Source organism: Abramis brama, assembly GCF_963993115.1.
Source record: "Abramis brama genome assembly, chromosome: 19".
NCBI lineage: Eukaryota > Metazoa > Chordata > Actinopteri > Cypriniformes > Leuciscidae > Abramis > Abramis brama.
In genome coordinates this window covers 6,645,704-6,658,482 of record NC_139981.1, presented here as the reverse complement: position 1 = coordinate 6,658,482, position 12,779 = coordinate 6,645,704, and the positions used below count along the sequence as shown (strand labels likewise).

The 12,779-nt window shown below is 36.4% G+C and overlaps 1 protein-coding gene across 1 annotated transcript; it reads right to left on the bottom strand.

Moving 5' to 3' along the window:
• Nucleotides 1-1,963: 1,963 nt before the first annotated feature.
• LOC311069682 (protein LBH) lies at nucleotides 1,964-12,226 on the bottom strand. The gene is made up of 4 exons (XM_084093022.1): nucleotides 12,058-12,226; nucleotides 5,046-5,130; nucleotides 4,245-4,446; nucleotides 1,964-4,078 (listed from the first exon to the last, which is right to left on the bottom strand). The coding sequence occupies exons 2-4, from the start codon at nucleotides 5,127-5,129 to the stop codon at nucleotides 4,026-4,028; spliced, it is 339 nt and encodes a 112-aa protein (XP_083949148.1). The 5' UTR covers nucleotide 5,130; nucleotides 12,058-12,226; the 3' UTR covers nucleotides 1,964-4,025.
• Nucleotides 12,227-12,779: the final 553 nt, after the last annotated feature.

Below are 12,779 nucleotides of genomic sequence, written 5' to 3'. Positions count from 1 at the left end.
GGGGTTGGACCAGGACTCCTGGAGATCTATGTAGAGGTGTAGTGGCTAAGTTGAGCAGAGATGAGCGATGATGAGCACGGAAGCGTTGGTGCAGTGTTGAGAGAGCTGAAGATGGTCTGCATTGCCATTTGCATCCCACTCTCTCATCTGTCACCCCATCCAGAACATTATCATTTGGAGGTTAAAGCATATAATCCTGTTTCCTTAAAGGTCTGCTAGGAAGGAGACAGAGTACATAAGTGGACTGTATCACTATTAGCTTCCCAGCTGAGGAATTAAAGAGCTGGGAGAGATTTCACAGACCAGCAGCAAATAGCAACTATCAGCATATAGGTTTAAAAGAGCTTTACAGGTGGGAAGGTGGACTAGGTAATTTATATGACCCACTCTCTCTGTGGCTTAGCGACTGACACAGCGTCTCGTTATCTTCTCAGGGAACCAGTTACATATGAAATCATTTCAATAACTTTTCAATAAGGCCTGCTGTTTTTTACAGACAAAAAAGACAAAAAAACTAAACTTCATATATATCTTAGTTGAATCCCAAGAGGATAGTGATGGGAGAGAGAAAATAGAAAATAGTGTGTGTGAATATCTGTAAATGTTATTACCCCATGAAATAAAATAAATGTTTAAAATGTTCACATTGTCATATTTGTTATGGGTGGCTGCTAAAAGGAAGTGAACAATGAAGGAGAATACTAGGAAATAGCCTTTTATCCAACAATTTTACTGGAACACTCTGGGAAACAGAATAACAACCATTAAACATATACAACGCCGAACAAAGAGCTGAATGAAGGCGGGACTTAAATACACAGAGGAACAAAAGAGCTAATTAATTGGGCAACAGGTGAACGGGATTATCAAATCAAGGGAACAAACTGGCACACGCTAGGAAACTGGGTCACACAGGCAAACAGGCACAGAACTAAAACACAATGAAACATGGCCAAAACAGAAGAGAATATGATAAAACCGTTACAATATACTTCTTGAGAGTGATAAAAGTGAATAGATTTGGCTTGCTGTCAGCAGTAGAAGAGCTCAAGGAGAAGACTTGAGCTCTTAGTTCCCACCAGTATGCTAGTTAATTAATAGGCTATAACAAGGGTGGTGGAGGTTGTTGTGTCCTTGTGTATCGAAAGGATCAGATGAAAATGCTCCTCCAAAACAATATCCCCATTATTCCTTGCCATTTTGGGAATAATGGGGATGTTGAGCAAAGAAGAGAACTTGCTGTGTGTATTAAAAACTGCACAAAACACAGCACATAATCTACATCAAATGGTAGTTTATAGGAAAATATTCATCTGAGCTAAATGATGTAAATATTAAGGTAGATTATGTTGTCTAAACATAGGAGAACGGTTTAATAGATGAAGAACACAAACTCAGCAGTTATTTAATATTAATCTTTATTAACTTACCAAACCAAACAAACAAAAATATGAGTACATATTAAGAGCAAGTGTAATATCAAAATATCAGTTTATTTTTACCACAAAATGTTATCTAGAATGAAGGCAATTTAGATCAAATAAAATATTAAAATAAAAAATAATAAAAATCCGATCAGGTTTTTTCTCTCCAGAATATGTATTTTCTGGTTAATTATGTAATTTCCATTATTTATTAAAAGTCACAACTTTCAATGCATGCCAATAAAAAAGATTTAAAAAAAATCTTGATGGAGACACGTCATATATGATAGTGATGGAGGGTTTTCAAAGCAAACATAAGAATTTAGTTATGGTATTATGATTATATTACAGTAGACAAAATGGATTTCAATATATAAACAGAGATACACATCAAGGCAGTTTCACACGGGGATTCAAAAATCAAGAAAATATCATGAGTGCAATGTATATCATGAAGTGAATGGTTTAGAATCACATCACTAAAATATCAATATTAATATCTGAACTATTGCTGTTAATCTAGGTTTGTTTTTTGTAAAAAAAAAATGCAAGTGACTCATGCCTGTATGTGCAATACCAACCCAATCTCACAACCTATTTTACGAGGTGGCGATTTTCTATGAAAACATAATTTTTTTGGGGAAACAGTAAGCTTGAAGGTCCACCCCTAAACATAACATCACTGGGGTGTAAGCAGATTGTACAAAAACATACGAATGAGACCATAAAAATAAGACACAGATTCGCCAAAGCATAACTAGTTACTAACTGCCAGTCACAATATTGGAGTTGGCCTTCCCAGTATTTCCCAGCATGAATTGAAGTGTCATTCATGCCTGTAGTACAAACTGTTCAGAGTGAGTTATATACCAAGGTATAATACTTAAGTACAGGTTTCTGTTTAAATTCCTAACCCTAAGAAAGAAAATAGTAATAGCCATGCTTGTCTTAGCAAACACAACTAATTAAAGTCAGAATTTGTCAGAAGTTGTTGGATGTCTCTGTATTTAGTCCAGTGTTGGTCTCTAGCTCCAGCTATTGTCCTTTGAAAATATTGTGTATATGCACAAAAACCTCTAATAATTTCAAGTCTGCTGAAAGTCAGACAGGGCTTGGAGACATAAGCATGTCCTTGTCCACAGGATGATTGACAGGCAGACATGTTTGAAGTTCAGCAGCAGTCATTCCTCACAAGCCTCAGCCAGATGGTGTTGAGAGAGGATGGAGTCTCCTCACATCAAGTTTTCAGCCATTGAGTGTGTAATGAATAATGTTCACATGAATATGAGATTCACATTGGTAACTGCAATCGGTTTGAATATATATGGGCTTCTGGTATACATCAAAGTGAAAGGCATAACAACAAATCAAATCATATCTTGCTCTAGATTTGACATGGATATATGCAAAGTATCCAAAACCATTGTGTATTTTGTGCTTATTATATATCTCTCTTATATAATTGATTCTGATGAGTAAATTACACATTTCTGTGGTCAAATATTTCTGTATATTCACTGTTAAACAATTGATCAGCTGTACATCGCTGTGTTTATTTTATCTCTCTCATAATTTTATAATCTCTCTGTGATAGTTTTCATCTCACCTAATACAATTATTTCAAATCAATATTTTACATCCATTTATTTGGTAAGTATAGCCATTGATTAAGTGGAATAATACAATCAGCTGGTCATTAAAGCTAAATTATAATGCAGTGTTGGCCAGCTGACTATACCATTTACTTAAGATCCAGGAACAATTCATATAGAACATTATTTTGTACATCAAAATGTATCAACTTAAAGGGGCTCATAAAATCCATTTTTTGTTGTGGCATCCAATTGACACTCATTTCAGAATATTCTCAGACATACAGTATGTGACCCTGGACCACAAAACCAGTCACATGAGATGTATACATCATCCGAAAGCTGAATAAATAAGCTTTCCATTGGTGTATGGTTTGTTAGGATAGGACAATATTTGGCCGAGATACAACTATTGAAAATCTGGAATCTCGGGGTGCAAAAAAATCGAAACTGAGAAAATCGTCTTTAAAGTTGTCCATTTATGTTCGCAATTGTGCTGCATTCACTCACGAAAATAAATGTTTTATATATTTACGGTAGGAAATTTACAAAATATCTTCATGGAACATGATCTTTACTTAATATCCTAATGATTTTTGCCATAAAAGAAAAATCGACAGTTTTGACCCATACAATGTATTTTTGGCTATTGCCACAAATATACTGTACCCGACTTGTGACTGGTTTTGTGATCCAGGGTCACATATATAAAAATGTTGAAGATACTTTTATGCAGCACTTTCATCATTTCCGCATCAGAAAAAGATCCAAAACTAGGCCTTCAAATCTGAAAGCAATTTAAAGCCATTTTGAAAAGTACAAACGACTTTGAAAAAGTCTTTTTAAAGCCATGCATGTGTTATAAAGGGTGCTCAGATATAGCAGTGTGAGCTCTGATCTTATTCACACCTGCCTGCCAGTGTTGGTTGTCAGCTGTGTTTGTGCGAAAATTGTGTGAGAACTGAGACTTGTGATAATGACAGACTTGCGACAGTGTCTTTAATAAATTTCAGTTACGCTCAGCTGCCCCTGATGTTTCCAGGCTGCTGCACTTGACTTCATCTGAGATGGGGAAATGCACACAGTCATTTATAAATGAACTTCTCTAAACTGAAACACATAGAGTATAAGCATATATTTAGTTGTTCCCCTTCAGAACATTCTACTAGTAATGTGGATCAATGTTAATAACAAAACTGCTTTTTTCCTTAATTATTGTCTTACACACCTGCACTCTGGCTGTGTGAAATCTGGGTTTGTGAAGCGGACATCGGTGTGATCTCTGTATGGCTGGAAGGGTCTGCGGTTCTCAGGTCATCCGGGGGCCAACGTAACTCTCCGCTCTCCACCTCTCCCTCTGTGGGCTCCACTACGATGGAGGGCAAGCGCTTGGACAGCTTGGGGTGGCGCTCCTTTGTGTCTGGAAAAATCTGAAAATAGATGTTTTATCTTTGAGATAAAGTAGATGTTGAATGCGCCACTTATGTTTATCGACATAAAGAAACAGCTCACCTATATGGAAAATGCTGTCATCCTTTAATCACTTGCATTTTGTTCCATACCTTTATGACTTTCTTTTTTTCATGGAACACAAAAGGGTGTTTTTAAAGAGTATCTTATTTTTTTTTTCATATAATGAAAGTGAAAGCGGACCAGGGCTTGTCAAGCAACAAAATGACACCATAAACGTGTCCATACTATAACTTTGTGTTATCTGAACAGGACAATATTTATGCCAATAATTTCTTCAATTCCAGGCTATTTATCACACAAAGCTATTGTATGATATTGAGTATTTCAATGACCCTTTCATTATATGAAAAGAGCATGCAGGTTGTTCTTTAAAAGTGCAAGAAGGTCATAAGGGTTTGAACGACATGAAGTTGAGAAAATGATGACAATTATCTTTACACAGTATTCACAGAATCTTAAATCAGTTGAAAGTTTAATTGAGAGATCAGATGACATTGCAGGAATGAATGCACTTGGGATGAAATGACCAATGAAAAGACTTAGATGAGACACCAACCTGAAAGGAAACGCCTTGCTCTCCGGTGTCACTCATAGTGAAGTCTTCTCGACTGTGTTCTGGGTTGTTCATTATATCTGTCATTCTAATAAGAAAATGAATCATAATTTAGCCTATATTTATATAAACTATATAGTATCCTATATCTTTTTTTGGTCACTTCTGTATAATACAAACAAATGCCTGCTGACGAAGAAAACGAGGAAGATGAAGTATCTATAGACAGTACTTGATACAGGGAGAGTAGAGAATACAGTACATTTTCAAGCAGTACTTTTATTAATAGAAAGTAACAACACTCAGAGACACTTGAAGAACACAGGAGAAGAGAAAACCACATAAAACTGAAGACAACAGACAAACAACTGAACAAAACAGGGGAGTATAAATACACAAGTTAATGAGGGGTAAAATAAGGCGCAATTGGAACAGATCAATCAACTAATAGGTAACCAGAGCAACCAAGGACACATGGACTCAAAACAGGCAAGAGAAACTAAACTCAGGGAACCCAAAAACAGACAATATGTGACATCTATGGCAATCAAAAAATAAATATATTTTTAATATTTTTCAAAATGTAATTTATTCCTGTGATGGAAAATCTGAATTTTCAGCATCATTACTCCAGTCTTCAGTGTCGCATGATCCTTCATAAATCATTCTAATATGCTGATTTGCTGCTCAAGAAATGTTTCTTAGTATTACCAATGTTGAAAACAGTTGTCCAACTTAATATTTTTTTCTGGAAGCCATTATGCATTTTCTTTCAGCATTCCCCAGACATTTGAACAGTAGTGTATGTTGTTTGAAACTGTGTATCGTAATAAGAACAAAACTTTCAGATTATAACACTAACACACCAATACATAACCTTTGCTGAGCAACAGTGAAGGAAAATGATCATTTTGAAATGTCATTTCAATCCTGTCTTTTTCATCATATGACATGGAAAAACCAATGGCGTTTGGCATCAAAAATGTCCGTTTTGAATTGAACACAAGTGAAGAGAATATTATTAATGCAATACAATGAATAACCAATGAAAAATTATTAAACCATATGGTTCATACTGTAAGTGTTTGTATGGCTTCAGATTACTTGTAATATTTAGCACATATGGAACTGCTTTTATAGAGAAATTTATTTATTAATTTGTTTGTTTGTTTGTTAGAGCTTGGCACTATACCATCCACCTTTGTTGTATGGAAAATAGCCACTTGGATATTCAGCCAAACATATGATTTTGTGATTCACAAAAAAAAAAAAAAAAAAACACAGGGTAGAAGCAGGTGAGTAAATAATAACACAATTTTAATTGTGTGTGAACTATTAATTTAATAAAAAAGATACTAGAAAAAAAGAAAGAAAAAGAAAATCATGCTCCGACATGTCAGTTGCAGCATTTGCATGTTTGTTCAGTCTGTAATCCCTAAAAAAATCCTTCCTGTCCCTTTCAAACTGACATGGTTTTAACAGCATGCACACAACCAAACACCCCAGCTATTCTTTGTTCCAGGCTTTGACTGCAGTGTGACAGGGAGTCTGCAGGTGTGTATGCAAATACGAAGCGTGGTAAAAATATTAAATATTATCCTCCATCCTTTTCATTCAGATTGATGGCGGACTCATGCCTGTTTGCAGTTTGTTGAACAGACAAAAGTCATAGTCGAATGCTGAAGGATAATAAAACTGTGAACACACTAGTACACCCACTCACATGCACACTCACAAATCCTGTTCAATTATTCAGCAGTTAAAGGCTGGATAGCACAAAGACCTATAAAAACTAATCACGTTATTTTGACAATGAAAACCAAATTAAACAAATTGCTCAGGCTAAGGTAGTGCCTAATATTGTTATCATTAACTGAAAATAATTGAAATAAAGCTGAAATAAAATGTAGAAATATTAAATGAAAAACATCTCGGGTTATGACTGTAACCTCGGTTCCCTGAATATGGAACGAGATGCTGCATCTAAATGTTGACGCTTTGGGAACGCTTCCATGTGACTGGTCTCTGAAGCATGTGTGAAACAGCGCCAATTCTACTGGCCGGTGGTAGTCATATGACGTAAGATGGAGCGCCATTAGACTATAAAAGTACACTTGCATTGGACATCATCAGCTTTTGATTGGCCGAAGGAAGACATTCAGGCATGAGGTAGGGAACAGGGAACAGGGGTTACAGTCTAACCCAAGATGTTTCCTTTCAAGGGAATAGTACGCTGCGTCTGAATAGTACAGTAATGCCTTTGAAGAGGCCACATCCCTAGTAGTGTGGGCTCTGATGCCTAGGGGTGAAGGTATTCCACGCACCCTATAGGCCTGAAAGATAGTCTGCACAATCCGTTGTACAACACATTGCTTGTAATCCGCATAGCCCCTGTTGCGTGCTCTGAACAGCTGAGACCCAAACAGGGCATACAAGATTAAGCCTCTCCTGGTCTCCTGTTCTACAGATTGAAAAGGCATGAAGAACCACAGAACGTGTCACTGAGTGCCTCGCCCATGTCTTTACCAAGGCATCCAGCCTCAAGGGTGCTGGAGGTGTGTGGGCGAACCAGAGCGGACAGTTTGTCAAATTCTCTGAAGCAAACAGGTCTACCTCCACTCTGCCGAACCTCTACCAGATCGACTCCACCTGCCTGGACAGGATTTCTGCTCCCTGATTCAGGTACCCAGGTATGTGGTCTGGGTCCAGAGCAGGATCTGGCACGCCAGTCTGGAAATAGGGCATGAACGCATATTGATTTATGTATGGGACTACTGATGTGTTGTCTGATCGGACAAGAACATGGTAGCCTCTGAGGTCTGGGAGAAGTATTTCAGAACCAGAAATACAGCCCTCATCTCCAGGCAGTTTATGTGCCATGAAAGATGGTGACCTCTCCACAGACCCTGAGCAGAGCGGCCATCTAGGATCGCATCCCAGCTTGCGAGGGAAGCATCTGTTGTTAGTATTTTGCGATGACACAATGCCCTCAACACGGGGCTAAGAACCAAGGTTTCTTCCACATCACTAGGGTGCGCAAGTATCTGTGTGTAACCCTGATGATGCAAAAAGAGTTGTCCCTTGGGGAAAATCCCTTGGTCTTGAGCCACCGCTGCAATGGTCTCATGTTCAAAAGGCCCAAAGGTATGATGTTTGACGCAACTGCTATGAGTCCCAAGAGTCTCTGGAACTGTCTGACATTGACGGCTTGGCCTGGCCTGATCTTGTCTATGGCCATGAAAATAGACTCTGTACGTGCAGGGGACAAACGTGCAAGGCTAGGCCGAAAGGAAGAACCTGATATTGGTAAGTTTCACCCCCCAAAACCAAACCTGAGGATGGATATGTGAAAGTATGCATCCTTTAGATCTATCGTGACAAGTCCTTGGATCTGATTTGAGATACGATGAGCTTGAGTGTTAACATTTTGAACCTGTAAGTCTGTAGAATACTGTTCAGATGACGCAGATCCTTCTTTCGAACTAAGAAGTACCGGCTGTAGAAGCCCGACTTTCTCTCCGGAAGAGGAATATATATTCTCTTCTATTTCTATTTCTTTTCTATTTCTATAACCTCTTTCAACAAAAGAAACTGTACTTCATGCTCCAACAACAGAGCCTGCTCTGCACCCCGCTGGATCCTGTAAACTCTTCCATGGTTCGCAGAACCCAGGGAGACACATTTGGCAGAAGTTGCCACACTGCCATATGGTCTGAAAGTGGTATCTGACCTCCGGTGCAGGAAGATCACGGGGGCTTGAGGTTCCATTCGGGACAGGGCCAATAATTAAGACAAATGATTTCACATATAGCACTTTCTGACGACAAAGAAGCTGATGATGTCTAATGCAGGTGCTCTTTTATAATCATATGGCACACCATCTTACATCATACGACTACCGTCAGCCAATAGAAATTGGCGTGATTTCAGTCATGCTTCAGAGACCAGTCACATGGAAGCGTTCCCACAGTGTCAACATTCAGTAGAAATGTTGCTTTGGCAACTAATTTAAAATAAGTTAAAGGTGAAGTACTAAATTACTAAAACTAAAACTGAAATAAAAATCAATTCAAGCTAAATAGAAATATTAAAAAAAAAAAACAAGTAATACAAATGACAAAAGCACATAACAAAAATGTATTCAAGTGAAAACTGAAAATATAAAAATAAAAGCTAATTCAAAATATAAATAAATACTTAATAAATACTATAATAGTATATAAATATATAATTTTTTTATTAATTATTTATAATTTGTAACAAGTGCAGTGTTTGACACATTTACAGCTGCAACTGAAGATGGAGATAAAGATCCTTGAATAAAGGCTTGAATTTGGGTCTGTTCCTCACATGGATTCTGAAGATTTAAATTAGAGCATAGAATATGTATTATTTTCATGATTATTTTATGTTCGTTTTCGGTGCATTTTATAGTCTTTGTTTGATTCACAGCATGTTGATAAAATGCCTTTCGTGTCCTACAACAAACAAAATAAATATTACACAAAGTAATGGTTAAAAAATTACAGAAATGTTACTGATTTTATTTTTTATTTTTTATTTTTTATTTGTTTAACAATTAAATACTTTAATTAATCATAAATGCAACAGAATCAACCAATTAATTCCATGAATTCAGTATAAGATAAAAAAAGGAATTGTATTCATTTGTAAGTCTGTAAAGTTACTGATACATAAATCATTTAGATGCTGTCAGTACTTCAATATGGTACGTTTCAGTGTCAATGCAAAGTTAAGTAATATTAGGATTCAGTACCAACAGCCACTAAAGAGAAAAAAGGGGAACCCGTTGTGTGTTATGGGGAAGTTCTGGGTGAACTATCACAATGAGTGTGGTAATGGGCTTTATTAGTTGCTATACCTGTATTTTCCTAAGCTTCTAGATGAGAAAATAAACAGATTTACGTGGGATGTTATGCTGGGTCTAATTGTTTGGTTATTGTTTATTTTTCAAAGAATTGCGAGGCTGTTGAATGCAGTGTTTTATTGTGGGGTAATTAAAATAACACTGACAGATACTCTTACTTAGAACTGTCCCTTAATTGTGGCTTTACTTAAAGGGATAGTTCGCCCAAAAATGATATTTAAGCCATGATTTACTCACCCTCAAGCCGTTCGAGATGCATATTGCACCGACCGCCACCGGAAGCCAGTTATTTTCGTTTATAAAGTTTTAAATATGTATATTTTTACGACAAAACTGCACGGATTACCCTCAGAAGGCCTTCGTTTATCCCCCTGGAGCCGGATGGATTATTTTTGTGAAGGATGCATGCACATTTTGCGACTTGAATCAGCTGGACCCCATTGCTTCACATTATAACCACTGAAAGATCTAAGACATTTTCTAAAATAACTGAAAATGTGTTTGTCTGAAAAAAGATTGACATATGCATCTCGAACGGCTTGAGGGTGAGTAAATCATGGCTTAAATATCATTTTTGGGCGAACTATCCCTTTAAGGCGAATATTGAGGCAGCTCAACTCAAGGCTTTTAAAGCAGACAAACATGCAATAATATGGTCTAACTTTAACATTGATGCGTGAGGTCTATGGGTTTCTTTGTGTGTACACATGAATGCATGCGTGCTTGCATTAATGCCCATAAGCAAGGGTGGAATTTACAATAAATTGCATTGATATCATTTTAATAAAGTTTCAAAGGCCTCTGGCTGCCAGATGATTTTTGGATTGCAAGCACAGATGTCACCATACATGCTAAATCATGTCTTGGCCTTTTGTGAGTTCACTGAGAGCAACTATTTTATGAATAATATTTTGATAGATTATATAAAGGAAAATAAAGGCTTCCTGGATTTTAAAGGTTTCCTACAGTGAATTGATTGATCAAGAAACATTGTAATATACCTAACATATCAAACAGGTGTGGAAAATGTTGTGGGAAATATGACGTTTAAATATTTGAAATGAATAGACACTGTTAAAGATAGTTTTTTTTTTTTTTTTGTAGTGCTCTAATAGAATTAACTGTGAACCACACATTCAACATTCTAATCTCAGCATTTAATTACCAATCACAGATTTCGATTTTATGGTAATTCCACAAGATGGGTGCCTTTTTCTTCTAATTTTTTATTTTTTTATTTTATTTTGCCAAATAGCTATGCTTTGAAATAAATAAACAATCAGAATTGACAATTTTATAGTTAATTTAGACATAACTAGCCTAGTGTTCAAGGTCATGACCTTAAGTTTGGTGAAACTTTTAATAATCAGTTGTTTATATACAAAACCATGGTAACAGGGTTGATTATTTAAGATCATCTCCCTGTCATTGAGTTCATGTCATCAAGATTTTTTGAGTTTTTGGGGGTTTTTTGGGCATCATTGTAAAAATTATTGATTTATGAGGAGTTATGATGCAATATTTTTTTACAACAAGAAGTATGATGCAATAACTATTACAACAAAAAGTGAGAAACACATGGCTCGGGACTGACCAAAAGACATCTGACATGAATCAAGAAAACATGAAAAAAAAGGTTAATGGATTTTAGTAATGTGTTTTCTGAACATGGCAATTACAACACATAGGCCTAGTTAAAAGTCATTGTTATTTCATTGTTAAAGTCATTATTTAAAAAAAAAAATACTTTGAGGGACACAAACAGCTCCCTTATAATGGACTAATAATATGAAACAATATGAAACAATTCTAATATGCAACTCCATCGAAAGGCAAATGTGGTTTTAAGAAAAATTGCATGCATATAGCTTACAAAATCATAAAAAGGGACCAGATTTAATTTAGTCAAAGGAATATAGGCTGAATATAAATATAGGCTATTCATCAATATACAGCAGATATTTGAATAAGCAATTAAAAAGATGTAGACACAAATTATATAAATATGCTGATGAACCTTTAAGTTTTTTAGCAATGTGGTTTCCTGAGGCTGAATACCTTCTGGTTTCTTTTTAACACTTTATTTTAAATGTGCAATGTACCACCATTTTATGTCAAATAGCCTACCTTTATTTTGTCCCCTTCTCTTCTTGAAGTGTAAGAAATTGTATTATACTGAGATATTCTCCCGTTAAAATCTCTCTCACAGCTTCCGTTCACATCAGTCCGTCCAGTTCGAGCGGAAAGTTACTGTTGAATGCTGTCACAGTGCTTGTGCTCATCCTACCAACGTCATTCATTTACATGTTGAGAGCTGCATACATGCAACATGAATCGCTGTACGATTGGTTACGAGAAGCACGCATCCACATCGTCATCAAAGCTTGTTTTTTCATGCAATTTTCAGGATCTCTGAATCTAGATGATGATTATTACGCAAGTGTTTGGGTGAGTTTAGTGACCTGCACTACTGTACCAGATTATTAGAAGCAACGGGGTAAAAAAAAAAAAAATCACTTTCTCTGAAAGATTCTTGTACCTCATGTTACTGGTTAATATTAGCTTTAGTGTTCTTTAATATATTTGAGAGCTTGTCTGGTTGGAGTAAGATTGACACTGTTGAAAACGAATTTCTGACGTTGTTGGTTATGGATCGCTGATGCCCCCTGCTGCTGACAGAAATCGTTACACAGCATGACATTTTTTCCCACTGAGGTCTAATTATAGGCCTGCTGTTTGCGTGTTTGTTTACGCTCATATTCCATGTAAACAGTGACTTTTTTGTTCAGATTTGGTTCAGGTCCCTTTAACAGGACACAATAGTGACTGCCTAGTGTCCACTTTTTCCA